This window comes from Spermophilus citellus (assembly GCF_964194105.1).
Source record: "Spermophilus citellus genome assembly, chromosome: 8".
In the NCBI taxonomy this organism is placed as follows: Eukaryota; Metazoa; Chordata; class Mammalia; order Rodentia; family Sciuridae; genus Spermophilus; species Spermophilus citellus.
Genome location: NC_138189.1, coordinates 134,890,044 through 134,908,788, shown reverse-complemented (window position 1 = coordinate 134,908,788; position 18,745 = coordinate 134,890,044). Strand labels below are relative to the sequence as shown.

General features: G+C 36.6%; 1 protein-coding gene across 1 annotated transcript in view; it reads right to left on the bottom strand.

Moving 5' to 3' along the window:
* Positions 1-2,026: 2,026 nt before the first annotated feature.
* OTUD4 (OTU deubiquitinase 4) overlaps positions 2,027-18,745 on the bottom strand; it is a gene marked incomplete at its 5' end in the record, with an annotated part of 43,659 nt that continues 26,940 nt past the window's right edge. The window contains 10 exons of the mRNA XM_081304467.1: positions 2,027-7,059; positions 8,329-8,369; positions 9,830-10,090; positions 10,662-10,800; positions 11,955-12,035; positions 12,503-12,558; positions 12,914-13,037; positions 14,941-15,103; positions 17,182-17,368; positions 17,470-17,573. Of these exons, the coding sequence (XP_081160593.1) occupies positions 5,842-7,059; positions 8,329-8,369; positions 9,830-10,090; positions 10,662-10,800; positions 11,955-12,035; positions 12,503-12,558; positions 12,914-13,037; positions 14,941-15,103; positions 17,182-17,368; positions 17,470-17,573 (2,374 nt within the window). The 3' untranslated portion in view covers positions 2,027-5,841. The remainder of the gene's footprint in view (positions 7,060-8,328; positions 8,370-9,829; positions 10,091-10,661; positions 10,801-11,954; positions 12,036-12,502; positions 12,559-12,913; positions 13,038-14,940; positions 15,104-17,181; positions 17,369-17,469; positions 17,574-18,745) is intronic.

Sequence of the window (18,745 nt, the reverse complement as noted above, 5' to 3'; positions counted from 1 at the left end):
GCACAGGCTTAGTAAACAGACTGTTTCTGCTTTCTTTCCCCCATTTATAAAAACACCTTTTTTACAATCCTAGAAGAGCCAAGCCAATGGTGCATGCCTGTAATTTCAGCTGCTGTGGAGGTTGAGGCAGAAGAATCACAGATTCAAGGTCAGCCTGGACAACTGTGCCAAGAAAGGAAAAAAAAAATTCCAAAGGCTGGGGAATGTACCTTAGTGGCAAGGTGCCCTTGGGATTAACTACAAAGTTAATTAAATGCTTTTACTAACACCCAATTTACAAAGTAAATGGCAGAAAACGTGTAACAAGTAACACATCGGGTTAATCCCTAGTGGGTTTTTTTTTTAAAAAAGCTCATTTTCTACTCATCTTTAAAAGGTGGTCAGTCCAAAGGTAAGTTTCTCAATTATCTGCCAGTTAATATTAAAAGGAAAAAAAAAAAGCTTTTAAAAAACCTCTCTCACACTCTTCATCTTTGGCCTTTACTCTCATTTTTGTTTTTTCCCAAATCCAAATGAAAAACAAAATGTAATTAGAAGACCAGTATGTATTTTTTTAAAGGGTTGAACTGAAGCCTTTTTTCTCTAGTAAACTCATTAAAGGATCCATCTAAAAAGCTTCAACATGATGAGGTCTATAGCTCCTCTTGAAACACTGATCCAAAGTACTTAACAATTGAGGCACCCAGGATTCACAAGATGTGATTAGGACGCATAGGTTTGTATAGGAAAGTTGGGCATAGTGACTTCCTCTTTTGTTTCCATTCTCACACTTTTCCCTAGTTCTGGACCCAAGTACTTCAATGTTATATAGAAAAGCCTATTTATTCTAGGTGAAGGATAGGCCTTCTAATTATAGAAAACTTCAGAGAAACCCCATCTTGCACCTCTTGAGGACAAATTACTTTATCCCACCCAGCTGGACATCTTGTTCTCATCTCTGGCTTCTGTTGACCATGGGCAAACCTGCTAGCCAACTAATAGATAAATGTTTACCCATTACTCCTTCCCCAACAATGTTATCATATTTTACGAAACTTCTCAAGCAAGCTGTCCAACTTGTAAGTAGTGCTGGGGTTGGAACTCACAGGGCTTAGGCAACCGCTCTTGCCCTGAACTACATCCCTTGCCCCAGCTGTGATTTTTCTTTACACTGGCTCATTCTGTCCCTTGCTGTTCCTGTGCCCATGTGTATCAGGTTCTCTTTTAAATACATGCACTGAATGAGCACTGTTTCAGGTTCTGCTTTGTGAGGAAGCTAAACTTTCCTGAGAGTTCACATTCTAAATATATTTAAACAAATACTTGGCTTGGTTTAATAAAAGAATGAATTTAGTAGGGCAGAGTGACACACACCTATAATCCCAGCAACTATGGAAGCTAAGGCAGGAGGGTCACAGGTTCAAAGGCAGCCTCAGCAATTTAGGGAAATTGTGTTTCAAAATTTTTTGAAAGGGCTGGGGATGTAGTTCAGTGGTGAAGTATCACTGGGTTCAATCCCCAGTTCTGAAACAAAACATCAACATTTAATGGTGGGCTGGAAACGTTATTAATTCAGTGGTAGAGCACATGCCCAGCGTGCACAGAGGCTCTGGGGTTCAATCCCTAGCACTGCAAAAAAAAAAAAACCCTAAAAATAAAATTGTTGGGTTTTCAAAGCTTTCAATTTGCTTTCCCTTCAGAAAACATTTAATAGAAATGCAAAAAAAAATTACCCTCATCAACTCAAGTATCCTGCATATTCTCAATTCATTTTGTGGCTGCTGAAAAAAAATGATAGCATCAGCTGTAAAACTACAGAACTAGGTTCAAGTCCAAATCCCACCACTTGGTAGTTGTATGACCTTAGGCAAGTAATGTGGAAAATAATATCACCTATGGGTCACAAATCCCAAATGACTTTTAGTTTACATAAAAGAATTGTCTTCTGGCTGTGAAAGAGCCAAAGAAACCATCCTTATTCTAAGAAAGCTTACTAAGATTTATATGCTATATTACTTGATTACCCTTGAAGCCAAAGAATCACAAGTAGGATCAAGAGACAAAATTTAATATATGCACACAGTTTTATATATAATGCAGCATCACACCATGTAGGGCATTTACTCTTATTTTGTACATTCAGATATGTTTGAAACACTTCTTAAGGCTACAAAACAGAACATAGAAAAATAAACAGGAATATATTCAACACTTACAAAAAGTGATATGATAAAGAATATAAAGTACTATTTTCCTTTCAACACTTCAAAAGATATGTATATATACTTTTTTTTTTACAAGTAACATCACAAATGATCACATCTTCACATGCTTGTAAGTATTATTTGTACTCAGTGTAAGGCTATTATCATTTTTTATACGTAAATTTTTCTAGCTCTGTAACAATGCAATTTTTAATCCATTCAAGTAAATCCAACCCCAAAGTTGCTGCTTCCCAGCATTAAGACATGCACCCACCCCTCTTAAAGGATTCTCTAAAACTTGTATTTCAGTGGGCAGGGAGGAGAAAATCTCTTCTAAAAAAAAGAAAGAAAAATCCCAATCAGTGGGAGAGTAAATGGCTGACACTAGTAGCAAACCTTAGTTCTTTGAAACTGACATACTGGAAATGAGCCATTATTAAGATTTTAAAACAAAAACAATAGCCTTTAGACATAAAATGGGGAGCAAAATACAGTACACAGAAACAGTGTAGCCAAATACACATTCTCTTCAGCAACACTGGAATGGGCCTTGCTTAGTACCCATAAGTGAAAGACGAAAACATTTACCTCATCTAAAACTGAAGGCAAAACAAATGAGGCAAAAATAAATATTGCTAGTTTCTAGGATGGCTGAGTATTTTCTAAACCAGAAATGGTTAGAAAGAAACTTTATTGCACCAAGTCAATCTTAAGCAAGTTTGCAGTTCACAGGCATTTTAATTCACCCTTGACTCACAAAGGAAACAACACACTGCAAGAATAGAGTTTGCTTCAGATAAGCTGTCTCAGCACTGTGGTTTCAAGAAACCCACCGCTGTCAGATGGAGGCAGGTCTGAGCTTGGGTCTGCCATGACAGTGGACTCATGGAATACCAGGAACAACAGGAGGACAACACAGCTGCCAGCATCCTGCTACAAGGAGCATGGAGGGCAAGAATGGAAGATGGATCTGAGGGAAATAAACTTGAAGAAGAGACATATGCACAATACTACAAGAAGGGGAGCTGGACTCAAGTTCAGAAGAAGCACCTAACTAAGCAAAAACAAGTGAGCTTTGGTCAGTCTAAACATTTGTTCTTCAAAATATGTCTGATCATAATATGCTGAAGTTTCATAATTTCCAAATCAAAATATAAATGATTCTCCATTCTACCCTTCTGCCTTTTTCTTATATAGAATTATCTCAAGTCAATATATAATATGACATACACTTATAATATGAAGGACAAAAGCTTGCTTGGCCTTAGTTTGACCTCAGCATAAGGCAAAATCCCCTGGACTAAAACATTTAAAAACAAATCTAAAGGAAAAAAAAAACTGACCTTCATGCAAAGAGTGATAATTTTAAAACTAACAAAAGTCAGAGTTCTTTTATTCCAGAGGTCACTGAGAAAAGTACCATCTGCTAAAATTCTTTCAGCACTGTTTCCACCCTGTGCTGGAGGTTAGAGATGGGAAACAGGAAGCAAATCAGTGCTTCCCTCAGGAGTGATGAGTCTTTCGTTAATTGAGGTAAGGTAGGATGATAGTGAAGAAACCAACAGAATTCTGTGCTATCCAATTTTTAAACATTTCCAGAAACAGATCAAATCCCAGTCAATACAATAAAGGACACTGGAAACAATTGCTTTTACTCCTGAGATCAAACTTACACTGAACTTTTAAATCTGGTATTTATATCAAAAATGATTTTCATAATAGAAATTATCAGATAAACTAACCTACAATAAAAGGGGGGGGCTGAAAAAGAAGAGCCATCTAAGCTTCTCATTTCATAATTCAGCTACTGATGTTAAGGAAAAACAGGTTTCAGCAGTACCTTCAACAACTGCTCTAGCTTAGAAGGTGACAACAGAAATTCCTCAACAGGTTCTTTTAATTTTTCTATCCATATAACCATCCCAGTCTTTACAAATTTTTACCTAGCACCATCATAATAAAATGTTATCTTTCAAAGTGCTCTCTAAAATCCTATGTTACAAAATATCTAAATGCTAATCACTACCCAAATCAGCAGTTACATAGACATTAGGTAATTAAAACAGCACAGAGGTAAATAACCATTATTACAGTACAGTGGAGATTCACTGAGCCTAGCTGACATCCACACACTCCTACAGGTTATCAGAGAACCCAGAAAACTCATCTGCTTTGTCAATTCAAGTGAATTATATTTGCTTTTTAAGTAATCTGCTTTAAAAAAAAAAAAAGCCACCACATCTATTTTGGCTAGGTATATTACACATGGCATGCAAAGAAAAATTACTGTATTATTTGCATAGCACTCAAACTTCCTGATCAAAAGATAATCTCAACATTTAAAAAAGGGTAGATTTTCACATTGGTATGTACAAATAAGAAATACAAGCTACAGTTATTTTTACAAAGTAACACAGATGAATGAATACTGTGTTAGTTAGAGTCCAATCTCCAAATGAGAAGAGTGCAACATGCAAAGGGAACTCTAGTAAATACTGAAGACTGGAAGGAAGAGGGATAGAAGACATGTTACCAGAGTAACAAGTTATAAAATGCAAAGCAAAACCATTTTCTAGCAGCATCCTCTAGATAAGAACTAGAAGTTACAATCATTCTTATTTTCGTACAATTCCAGCCATGACAAATTGAACATGCAAATGTAAAGTGATACAAAACCAATGGTGCAAGGGAAAAACAAAACAGTCACTCTCTATAGAAACCTGTCAAGCTAAAAATTTTTAACATTTCTTCTCACAAAATATTTAGAATCTGTCAGTGCATTAGTGTTAAAGTGGCATTAAAAAACTTCTGCAATTTTAACAGATGCAGATTATTTTCAAAATGCATAGCATCTACATTTCTTTCGAGTAGGCACCATGATATTTACACCAGTGCTAAGAATTCTTGGTGGAAACAGCCATTTCACTGGAATTTCCTACTATTTCTTAAACATTTATTCTTGTATGCAATCTCAAATTCAACAAATACTCACCAAAAATATACCCTATGAATATTAAAAGAACTATATACATTTCAAAGACACAGGTTAATAGGCTGCCTTATATGTAATATTAAAGAGAAGACATTATTCAAGTTTGACAGATATTGAGATGAAAGGCCTTTGGGTTGGAAGCATTTTAAAAGACAACAGTGTTTTAGGCTGAGAATCGTTTGAGCCCAGTTTATGACTAAGGCATTGCATAATAAAATATACATTTCTATTTGGTGCAATGTTATATTTTGGAATCTATACTGTGTCCAATGGTGTTTTGTCACTTTAGTAAACACTATAAAGCACACATTTCCAACATTTGAAATCAAACTTTTACAAGGAAAAAAACCAAACACTAAATCTATAATGTTTTATATTAGGCTGTTTATAAAAAATACTTTAACAAACTTATTTTCTAGTTTTTATGGGGGCAGTCACCCGATAAATAAATGAAAACAGATTGTGAATGAAGATAAATGGCAATGCCAAAAATTCACCTGCCCCTGACTCATGTCCAAAATCTCATCCAGAATGGGAATGAGGGTAAAGGGGGAGGGGAGGAGATAATTCCAATTTGGGTTTTTATTTTAATGTATTTTTTTAAAGCCTCCAGAAATACTCCACCTAAGAAAGGGCTTCTGTTCTAAAACATCAGAGCAACAACCATCAGGTGTGTTGTCCCCTATGGCCATCTCCCATCCCTGATCTCCTCCTATCGCCCCTATAGGGACGTCCTCTGACATTTCGATGGTACTGATAACCTTCATCCCGGTTTCTGCTCGGCTGCCCTTTCCAGGTCTCCTCACCTCTCACGTGTTGATATCCACCCCTACCAGAATAGCCCCAATCACTTTTGTACCTCCTGCCTCCGTAAGTTTGATTATAGAACTGCTTGGATCTGCCACTTCTCAGAATATTAGACACTTCATTTTCATCTTCTGAACTCTCTTCTTTTGGTCTTTGCACTCTGCTATCCATAGAGTTGGCCCCAGGACTGACCACATCAGCAGCAGTCTTTGGATCTTTTACTTTCTCTGGTTTTTCTTTCAGACTTTGAATGGTCCTCTTAGGCTCAAGTTTAACAGGCACAGTTTCTCTCTCTCTGTTTAGAATCTGAGAAGGAAGATGAGACTTTCCCTCTGCTCCAGGAAGTGCAGAAGCCAGGGTCAGATCTGCCTTTCGGGTCTGGGATGACTGCTCTGCTCGGCCTTCATGTTTGCTGCTCACGCTTGTTTCAGGGAGAGTGTGTACAACTTCACCCCTGGCTTCTGGAAATTCATTTACTGCTAAGACTGAACCACATTCTTTAGAGAGATCCAGGTTTTCCAGAGGCAGATCCAATTCTCCTTTCTCATCAGAAGGCAGGACAATATTCTGCCTCATTACAGGATTTTCTATGAACCCCTGAAAAGGGTATCCATACCAAACATGAGGAAAGAAAGGAGGTGCAATGGGAACTGGGCCTAAGAATGGATTAGGTCCAAAGGACGGTTGTGGATACATGTTCTTGCCACTTAGTGACTCTTCATATTCAGCATGAAGAAGCTGCCCAGTGTTCTCAGATTCAAGATCAGCCTGGTAAGACAACTGTCCATGACTTTCAGACACCTGAGATGGAGGGATAACCAGAGGTGAAGAAAATGTCGGTGGTCCAATATCTGCCTGAGGCATCTGACCATTAACACTGGCCTCAGTCTGCATAGGAAAGTGTGCATCGGTACAAGTACAATCACTTTCATTCTGAGCAGAAGGAGCTTCTTGGAACCAAGGATTATGAGGATACACAGGTACTGGGACCTTTGGGTACATCCTGCAGGCTGCCAGGTAGGCCTGGTGCAAAGGGTAAAGGTAAGAATGTGGGGCCCACATAGGACAACTATATGCCTGAAAGAGATACAAAATAGTAAAAGTAAATAAAAGGGAAAATTAAAAAGGTTTGAGTGTACCCATCTCAAAACAGTAGGCTCAAGAGAAGCTTCTCATGCCTATAAAGAACACAAACCTACCTACAGTCCAAATACCAGATCATTGCTATACCCCCATCAGGAAAAAGAAAATAGTGTTGCCCTTCAAGATTCCATCCTTTGCTCCTGTCTTGAAACCAATCCAAAGTCCTGCTACAGAGGCTGATAGGAAACATCATCTCTATAACTGGCAGCTTAACTAGACCTACATTCACTTTCTGGTTCTCCCACTGACTGACTGTATGACCCTGCCATCCGGTTCACTTGCCTGGACCTATTCTATAAGGAAAATGCTGATAGAGGAGTAGATGATCTTTACTGACAGGACTCAATGAGTATGAAAACCCCAGAGTACTCCAGCTGCAAAAATTAGGTTAGATCCTCTACTCAAAGAAGGCTAATGTTCAAAATGAAATACTCCAAATCCTTCCTCTGCATGGGTTCAGCTAAATACCAAAATATGAAGAAAATATAACCAGCCAATTAGATAAAGCCTACATAAATGCAAAACCAGGCGCTGAATATGGCACAAGGCCTTATGAAACTTGGTCACTAGACCAGGACAGAGTGCTTTATTTCCTCTCTGAAATATCTAGAACCCACAGAAACTACAGACAGCCTAGCACTGACAGAGAGTTCTCTAGCCTCTTGTTAAGAAAAAGTATTTAGGTGACTGATTTCCAAAGGACCTCTCTGCTATGCTAGTGAACATACAAGCCTCCCACTTCACATACTAATACTTTCATTTGTTATTTCCTTTGGTCCTTTCAATAACTGAGGCAGGTAGCAAACATTAACACCATTCTATAGATGAAGAAAGCCATGCTCAGAGACACTGTGGCTTACCCAGGAATACACAGCTATATAAGCCGTGAAAGAGAACTTCAAACCCAGAAGTTTCATCCACTTTCCCCAGTAAGGACATTTCCATGAGGTCCCTGGAATTATGGTTAATTCCTGAATGTATTCCTAAGTTAAACCATCATTAACTAAGAGGCAAACAAGCAAACACAAGAACCTCTACACCACCAAAAAGCATCCTGTAAAATGCTGAAAACTCTGGTTCTTAAGAAAATATTTGGTAAACCTGAGGTTACTGCCTGATAAAACAAGATTAACACTATGGTAATAATTTAAAACAGAATTAACTTAATAATAAAACAACTTTAAAATGATAAATGTAAATTACCTTCACTCCAAGATTGAAGAAAAATCTAAGAATGTTCTTATCTGAAAACAAAAGTATTCGCTTGTTAAAAATATACATTCACAAAGCATTTCTTCATCATCTCGATCGATACACAGTTCCTAAAGAGCATTTTATCTACTAGAATTGTATTCTCCGACCTGTGATGTAAAACATAAAAACCAACAGAGCCAAAATTCAGGACTGGTGCAGTGGAACACACCTGTAATCCCAGAGGCCCAAGCAGGAGGATCACAAATTCAAAGCCATCCTTAGCAACTCAGCAAGGCCCTATCTCAAAGAAAACAACCACAAAAGTCAGGCTGCTAAGCAATTCTAATTCTGTATGCTTTTCCTCTAATTAACATCTAAATCCCATAATAGTTTAAACTAATATTCCTATCTGATTAAAACTGAATCTGGATGAAAGAAACTCAAGTGTTTAACTTACCAGTGAGGTTTAAAAAATTATGAAATAAAAATGCTGGGGAGAATGATAAGATCACATAAACCTAACTTAATGATACTATGATTAGTAGAACAGTACACTCCTGCTTATTCATTTGTCATTAGCCCATTACCCATATAAGCTCACTGACTAAAAACAAACTACCCACATCAATCTAGGCAAAATGTTACAGGGGCTGGGGCTACAGCTCAGTGGCAGAGCACTCCCCTAGTACGGGCAAGGCATTGGGTTCAATCCTCAGAACCACATACAAACAAGTAAGTAAAATAAAGTTAAAAAAGAAGAAGAGTATACAAGCAGTCACTGTAATACTCTTCCAGTTTTACAGGTATGAAAACTTGTAAACTAAAAATAGAGGCTACAGATATGTAAGATCCCTAAAAATAAGGGGGAAAAACAAATTTTAAAGAATTATTTTTAAAAAACTGCTACATATAGTACTGTACGAGTTACTACAAATATTATATTCAATCTTCTTAATTTTTTAACAGATAAAGTAATATCAATATCTCCCAAAAGCCAGACCAGTGTTGAGAAAATTCATTGATGTTTAGATGTCCAATTAATGAAAATATCAACCCATAAAGCCCCAAGTTCTCAATTCTATGTACACTTCAACAAAACTGAAACAGGCACATTAAAACAGGTTAGAAATGCTAATCTAGAGATAAATTATATAATGTTAATATTAGCTAATATAAACATCATGTAATATAGTTATGTAATTATGAATTATATAATTTTATTAGACATTATATACTATATTTAAGCTTTTATATGTGTTCTACGTATGGAATGATGGGACAAAATGTTAAATCTTATATAATTCAAAATGGTTTCAAGGTTGTTTATGAAAAAAATGACATTTTTGAAGAGAACCATTACTAAACACAAAAATCACTTCTTTAAAAAAAAAAGCCAAACTTCTGCCGTCTTTCCCAATTAAGTCCTCCTTCTGGCTAATAAACAAGTCTCTGGCCTGCATTTTCGTCTTTTTATGTCTTACTCAACCTATGTGAACTTGGAGGAGCTCACCTTTAGGCAGGTCCTCCCCCGTCTGACACAGTGAATAAGGTGGTGCAATGGCTCGATCTCCCTTTTCATTATAAGGAAACCCAGGATAGAGTGGGTCTTGATAAAGGCTCAGTGTCTGAGGCAAAGGCATCAAGGGCTGGTTAACTGCCTGAATTGACACAGGAACTGGAGAGGGTGTTAAATGAGCTTGAGACACAGCAGAATCAGGTCCAGTGGTCAAAGTCTGTGTCACTGATAAAACAGGAATCGGAGCAGGGACACCTACAAAAGAGAGGGACAAGAATCAAAATCTACAAAAAGATAAAAATAATTCTCTAGAAATATGTTTATATTACACTATTAAGTAAATAATGCTGCTAGTGAAACAGCTAGTAAAACAGCAGGTTGTTAAGCAATCTAACATAGTTTTAATTCGAGTATCAACCCAGGACTCTTCAGGACACAGAGAGGAAATGAGCCTAAGAAAAAAGCTTTGAGTCAATATCTAACTGTAGGTCTCAGAAGACACAAGGTCTGCAAGGAGTCCAACTGGGAAAGAGCTGACCCGTGGTGGAAGTAAACTGTAGTGCCAGTTAGTGCTGAGCAACCAAAGCAAAGAGTGGTGATAATCAGCTCAAATTCCATGTGTCTAGGATAATAGAAGTACACCTTAAGCAACAGCAAAGACCTCAGCCCTCCCACACTAGAAGCAGAGCAAAGCAGAGAATCACAGAAAGCTCTTTGAGACTCTCTACACTTAGTCCTTTTCTGCAATCAAGCCCTCATTCAAGAATTAGAAGTCTGACTTGGAAGCTTTTTTGCTGGTTGTTCATTTGATAAATCCTTCTCTAACCTGTTGGTCCAAAAGTTGTAGGCTCACTTGGCCAGGCTGGCACAGTGGCTGGTAAAGAAGGCACCGCAGGAGTTAGATGTACCTCTGGAGAAACTAAAAGGGGAGCTGGATTCGAAAGAGACACATGTTCTGCTGGCTTCTACAGAGAGTGGAAAAAGAAAAGGGGTCATTTTGTTTAGACACTAATTTTTAATCACATATATCTTGAATTGGCTGTCTTTTATACAACTGAAGTATAAATGGTCCTATTCTTGTCTTAGAAATGAAAGAAAACAGAGAGTAGACAAAAACAACATGCAAACAAATGAAATCCAACCAAGTATTGCCTACCAAAAGTCCCAGAAGCCAGAAGCCAAGTGTGAAACAGTACAACCAACTTGAAATTCATGAGTTTAGAAAAGCTCCCCACACAGACATACCATGTAACTATGACTTAGTCTTACTATAGGAAGGATGATAATTAAAAAGCATTTAGCACTGAACTTTTTTTCTACTTTTGTATTAGACCAAGAACCAAAATAACTGCCACAACTTCTGTTCCTTCATCATTTTACTTATAAATTTGTGGAATTGCTTTTTTAATTGTGTGAAATAACTGATGCAGATGACTCTTCAAAAGGTCTGCTACTAGCAAAAACATATTTAACCACTAAGCCACATCCCCAGCCCTTTTTTATATTTTATTTAGAGATAGGGTCTCACTTAGTTGCTTTAGGATCTAAGTTGCTGAGGCTGGCTTTGAACTCAACCTCCTGCCTCAACCTCCCAAGCCACTGGGATTACAGGGCACGTGCCACCACACCCAGCCAAAAAAGTTTTAAAATAAAGTAGAAATTCAGTTTTCTTTCAAAAATCTAATGTTCAGGTCAAGTTACCACAAAGGTAGGACAAGATATCAAAAAATAAAGATAACAAATATGAACTTATCCAAAATAAATTCAGAAGAATGGCAAAGAAATGGTTATAAAATAAAAATCTATTAAACACCATTAACATTGTAAACTAGCCAAGATCAAAATAAATTACAGAAAAATTTTAATTGGGACCTGGGGATATAGCTCAGTTGGTAGAGTGCTTGCCAACATGCACAAGACCCTGGGTTCAATCCCCAGCACCACCAAAAAAAAAAAAAAAAAAAAAAAAAAAAAAAGAAGAAAAATTGTAATTGCACTTAAATTGTGATGCTAGAATAAATTCTCCCATTTCCATAGAGATGCTTCCTATTTTTATATCATTGTATACAAAGAACCCAGAGAATATAGTACTCAGTGACAAATGCAACAACTTACGTACTTGTTCTGCAGGAGATGGGCACTCTAATTTCTTTGACTTTGATGGTGATGAAATTCTTGTACATTTTTCATCACTGATATTCTTTGGGAGCAAAAAGAAAGTGTGATTTTGTATTTCAAAGACCCACATTCCAGGAATAACAGCAATTTCCTTTATAGTTCACTCCACATACATCTGAGCCCTCTCATGATTTGAAATTTTTTTCCAATTATAATGGTCTTCAATAGGAAGGTTAGCTTTGCTTGTGTATCTCTATTCTACCAAATTACTGGGTTGTTTCTAGCTGGGGCATGGCTTTAAACAATCTCCCTGGAGTGATGGAGAATATAAGCTACTCTGCAACTATTCACATAAGGCATCCCAGGGTACCTTGAAGACACAATTATGACTTGTGAGCATAAGCCAGAATACAAACTCGCCTCTTTTCTGCTTCTCTTCTATACTAGTAGTTATAAAATGGTGAAATCATTTCTACCTTCTCTACTTTTTCTTACTATAGTATCACAGTGTTAAAAAAAAGAAATGCAATTAGAATTTTAAACTTTTACCTCCAATGTGCTTGACTCAGGCTTTTTATCCAAGTGAATATGTCCATGGATAGGTTCTATAACATATTAAGGTAAAAAAAACCATAGCATCAACCACTAGTCAGGTTTGAATACAGAACAAAATATGAAGAAAGTCAACAGTACTACTGAAAGCATGTTTAGTCAATGAAAAATGCAATTTTTAGAGTAACATTTAACATGCCTTAGGCTGAGTCAACATTTCTCGCCATATCTAACATTAATAGAGAGATTACTTAAGCAGCTTAACAATTTAAAAAGTACATTTTTTCCCCAAAATAGTAGTCCCTCCCTTATTTACAGGGGATACATTCCAAGACCCCACCAGCGGATTCCTCAGAAAATTATTAAGAAAATCTTTCCCATCTGCTTTCAAATGAGGAAATAACGTACCTTTGTCTTTTCGTTCTTCTATATCCATTCTCCGCCTGCTTCCTTTCCTATCACTTACATGCGATGATTTTCTCTGAACACATGGGTTGCTACTCTGAGAAGCGGACTGACTCATTGATGAGCTCTTTAAAATGAACAAAACCCAATATTTGTGTTAAAATTTACTCACAAAACCCATCAACAGAAATTCTGTAATTAATACTATTCTTCATACTTCTAAACACAAAATCTCAAAATTCATAGCCCTAGATTTTTATATTACTGAAAATAAAAATGATAGAATCTAGGGTCCACTTTTAATTATATTAATAGCTAAATGACTAAATCAAAGTAATAGGCAAAGCAGACCTTCAGCATAATTAGTAGTTAGACTTCATCATAGATCCATTTCAGGAAGCCACCCTGACCAGACCTTCACCTGGCAACTTACATTCTCTGTATAAACAATAGCATCCTCTGTACCAACCTTCTGAAGAAGCCATTGTAGAGGCATGATCTTTGTGGAGGGAAAAAAAAAATCTAAATGCAAATTAGCAGATACAATGCCATCAGGATTTTTATCACTGATATACTATTACCAGAGCAAATCAATAAGCTCTGCATGAGATCCAACCTTCTAACTGTGAAACAAAAAGACTGCAATAAGTTGTTTTTTAAACTAAATTATTATTTAAGGTTCTAAGTTCCCATTACATTATATATTTCATATAGCAGCATAGAGGACCTTGGTCTTGGCTAAGGAATTTTATAGAATAGACCTTTGCCACTAGCAATCCCACGATGTCTAAAGATAATGAGGACGAACGCCCCATTTTAGCTGGGCACAGTGATGAACACCTGTAATCCCAGCAATTTGGGAGGCTGAGATAGGAAAACTTTCAAGTTTGAAGCCATACTCAACAACTTAGTGAGACCCTGATTCAAAATAAAAGGACTGGGGATGTGGCTCAGTGGTAAAGCAACCCTGGGTCCAATCCTCAGTATTTTAGGGAAAAAAAAATTAACAACAAAAAATTTCACAATCTGTCCTTGCATTATAGTAGCAATACCTTTCACATTTGCTAACTAAAAAGAAGAAATATAGATAAAAGCTCAAATAATTTATAGTTGTCTACATAAAAATTGTAGAAAATTGACATATAGGACATGAAAGATAAATATACTTAGCACACACACACAATGCCCTATGCTTTTGGGCATCTCTTCCAATAATTCCTAACCCTGTGCCAATTGAATAACTATTTCACATAAGCTTTTTCAACTGAACTCTTCCTCAGACCCCTAAGACATTCCATAACCAGAAGACAGAGAACTAAGTGTATGGGGCTTTAATGTTTTATGGTGGTCTAGTGGAAAACCTCTCAGAACACTCCATTTTGTACTGTTTAATCCATTGTTACCGATCAGGATCATAGGTCATCTGAGTACCACTTACCAAGACTTAAAAGCCCACAGGGTTCCCAGTATCAATAATGAAGCAGTTACCCTTCCCTGTTCTGCTCATGAACCTTCTTCACCTACATGACTCCCCAACAGGAGTCAAGGAAACCTGAAGACAGAGAACTCTTTCATCAGAGAAACATCCACTGCAAATAGTGTCTGACACATGGAGCAAGGACAGAAACACAGGACTGCAGGATTCTACCTGAACAGTGAGCTCTCTTGAAAGATAGCTCTCACTTTATCAGGTCCTTGTAGGTTCAATAAACAGTTCAGAGTACTTCCGGATTTAACAGATATTTCTTGTAAAAGGTTAAATGAATCATGAACCTCTCTATACTGCACATTATATTGGCTACCAAATTAAATACATACTAAACATTTCAAACCAATTTACTTGCCAACCGTCACCAACTTTTCAATAACATTTCTAGACCTATCTTCATGCAAAAAATGAAAAGGAGAAGTAAATGATCTCTAAACTTAGTTTAAAAATTGTTAGCACACCATAAGAAACCGATGGTTTAATATAGAAACTATACTAAGATTTCCAAACATTAACCTTTCAAAATTCCCTTTATACATACAGAAAGAGCTGGGAAAGCCTGTTCATCTCTGTTCTGAATCTCATAGAGTAAACGAGACTCCTCTATAGCTTGCTTCTCTCTGCGCTCTTCTGGGGAGAGGCCAAAATAGTGAGATTCTCGACTTGTATGATCAAAATCTTCAACTCTCTCACGATCAGGTTTTCTGTCAAATAAAACATTCTTGTCAGAAAGAAAAAAAGACAAAATGTATTGAGTACCTAAAATAAGATTATCTACTTTCCAATATAAATGTTTGACTAATTTAACCACACTAACACTTCAGAACTTTTGGCAGCCTGATTAGTATGTTTCACAAGTGGAACTGCTATAGTATCAGAATATCTCACTAAGATAATGCACTTACAATAAGGGAGATAAAAGAGATATAATTCACTTCCAAGTAATATAGAAATAATTAAATCTCTTTTTATCAGCGCAGAAATATAAGTATTGTATATATTCTTTATGCCATATTCCAACACTTCGACAGGAATCTGCTCTCAAAAGAAAAAAGAGTTAAGCAATGACATTTCCTGTATATCAATACTAAATGAAAGCATACATGCAATCCTGCTTATGTTTTTGCTTTTTCCAAAAGAAGAAACATTATCACTGAGGAAGAGATGAAAAATTAAGATGCCATAAATACCCTCTCTAAAGAAAAAAACTAGATCATTGGGAAAATACAGATAGAAAGGAGACTATATATAGAAAAACATTTAGGATGCTTTGGATTATGAATAATTTGAATTAACTTCCTATCCTAAATACTTCTAATTTTTTTAAAATGGATTTTTTAAAAATCCATTTTTTAGTTTTAGATGAACACAATACCTTTATTTTATTTATTTATGTGTTTCTGAGGATTGAACCTTGTGCCTCACACATGCAAGGCAAGCACTACTCTACCACTGAGCTACAATCCTAGCCCTTAAATTGATTTCAAGTATCGTATGCGTTGAATTTATCTCCTAAAAAAAAAAATATGTTCAACTACCTAACTCCTAGTATTTATACATGTCACCCTTCTTGGAAAATGGTCGTTTCTTAGATGCAATTGAACTTGAATTGAGGTTAACAGGACTGGAGTAGGACCTAAACCCAATGTGTCTAGTGTCCCCTAAGAACAGATAAAGACAGGGAAACACCTTGTGATGACAGAAGCAGAGAATGAAATGATGTATCTATAAGCTAAGGGATCCCAAGGACTCTGGGCAACACCAGAAAACAGAAGAGGCATGGAACCTCTTTTCCTAACTTGAGCAACAACCTGACTTCAGACTTCTAGTCCCAGAATTGAGAGAATTTCCATGCTTTGAAGATGACTAGTTTGTTACAGCACTAGGAAACTAATAGTAATCAGTCTAAGAACCTACAATTCTGTCTTAAGATGCTACATAATATTTATCTTTAATGACAAAAGATTAAGTGCATGCTCAAGAAAAGGGAATGCCCAAATGTCACAAACAAATCAATTAAAGACCAGAACTTGGCAAGGAGAGGGAAGTCACTGGTCACAGTAACTTAGGAAGGCTCCAGAGTTCCTGGAAGACATGGCCATGAGTGCCTGAGGAAAATGTCTCTACCAAGACCCCCTCAAAGAAATCTCCACAAAAGGGAAAGCTTTAATATGTGAAACTACTCATCAGAACAATAGATTAGGGAAACACTCAACACCATATGCCACAGGAAAAGTATGACCCTTAAGTTCATCTTTCTCTGAATATTCAGTTAGAATGCCAATATTCATAATTGCTTAAAATCTAAAACTTGCAGCCCTGTTTGGTATTGGAAACATGACCACAAATAATCAAAACTTATCAGAACAAAGTAAACAAACAGCTGAGGATGACTTATGTTCCTGTACAAAAGGCAGCATCCTCACCCTCCTCCAAGGATTTAAGAATGTGATCTGGAATCCAGTATTTATCACAAAAGCCACCAGAAAACTATTAAACACCAGAATAAGATCTGGCTAAAGTAAGACCTCCCAAGTAATTTGAAACAACTATTCAAAAATCAAGACCTTTGATCCTACAATATTACCTTGCTTCGTTTAAAGAGGATTAGAGGAGTATAAGGAACTAAAATCCTTGCATGGTATTTTGCCAATACTTTTAATACTATATTACAAACAAGTATATGAACAAAGAGTTGTAACTGTTTAAAAGCAGGCAATGTGGCCAATACAATAAACACCTCTCACCTGACTGCCATTTCTCTTACATTCAGGAAGGTTACCTTATGATCTGTGAGGGTGTCCTGCTAAGATTTTTGTGCTCACTGGAGGATTTCTGAGACTGGGACCCTGAAGAATGACTAGAGAACGCATGTTGTCTTACTCCTGAAGGTTGCTGCAGGCGAGGAGGTAGTGCTGATGGGGCTTTTATTGGCTTGCTTGGATTCTTTGGCCCTCTGTAATCCATGTCTGTGGCAAGAATCCAAAAACACCTTATAATTTTCCTACTTAAACAACCCCAAATACGGCCATCCCTAATCCCCCAAAAAGACAACCTGATGTGTTCCTACCAGAATGGAAATTTTGTCCGGAAGTGGAAGGTTTTTTCATCTTCTTTCCTGACACTGTGTTCCAGCTTTCTGGAGGAGGTGCTTTGAGGTTCTTCTGTGTAGGTCTTCATAAGAAAGAAAAAGACTTTTAATAACTTAAAACAATCCTAGCTCTACTCAAAACAAATATTCTACGTAAACATCTTATTTTCAACTTAAGTAAAATTTCTAGTTTTCTTACATTAAAAATAAATCAGAATTCAACTATAAATAGCATTTAGCAATCCTTACTTAATTCTAATCAAATAAAATAATGTATGTAAAAACCATACTTCCTAACTTAAAAAAATTATACATTAAAAGGCCTTAAATATAATTTAAGCAAAAGACTAAATTTAAGGAATGATTATTATTATGCCATTCTATTGCCTAGTGGTACTGTAAACATTATTAGAGAAATTGTATGATGTCCGGGATTTCCTTTAAAATATTCCAATTTCATTCCCATTTAAAAAATAAAATATTAGGAAAGAGTAAATTAGAAAAGGTTGCCAAATGCTGTGAGTTGCTGAAACCGGGCTTTGGTGCTCTGCTCCTACAATATTATCTTGCTTCGTTTAAAGAGGATTATCCGGGGCTGGGGATGTGGCTCAGGCGGTAGCGCGCTCGCCTGGCATGCGTGCGGCCCGGGTTCGATCCTCAGCACCACATACCAACAAGGATGTTGTGTCCGCCAAGAACTAAAAAATAAATATTAAAAATTCTCCCTGTCTCTCTCTCCTCTCTCACTCTTTAAAAAAAAAAAAAAAAAAAAAAAGAGGATTATCCTTCTACATTTATGTATATTTAAATTTTCCCATAGTAAAAATTTAAGGTGTGACTTTACTTCCTTTTTCTCTAATCAGGGCAGCAACAACCAGAACAAAAAGTGTTCCAAACTAACACTGTATAAACAACAAGTCAATGGTACTTCACTACTCAACCCAACAGACATTTCCTACTAACAGATGCAATGCAGTACTAAATGAAAATAGAAATGAATGTGCTCCCCACTCTCCAAAGCTCCCATTTTATAATTTGGCCAATTTCTAAAATAGCCTTTCTGTAAAATGATGCATTTTAAACTATACTCAATAAAACAAGTATTCTTTATTTAAAATTTGCCAACATGGAAAATAGTCAATTAGAACTCCAACTATTATTTCTAAAGATCTGATTGAAACTTGTGCTGGGGATTGAACCCAGGGTCTTGTGCATGCAAGGCAAGCACTCTACTGAGCTATATCCCTAGCTTCCC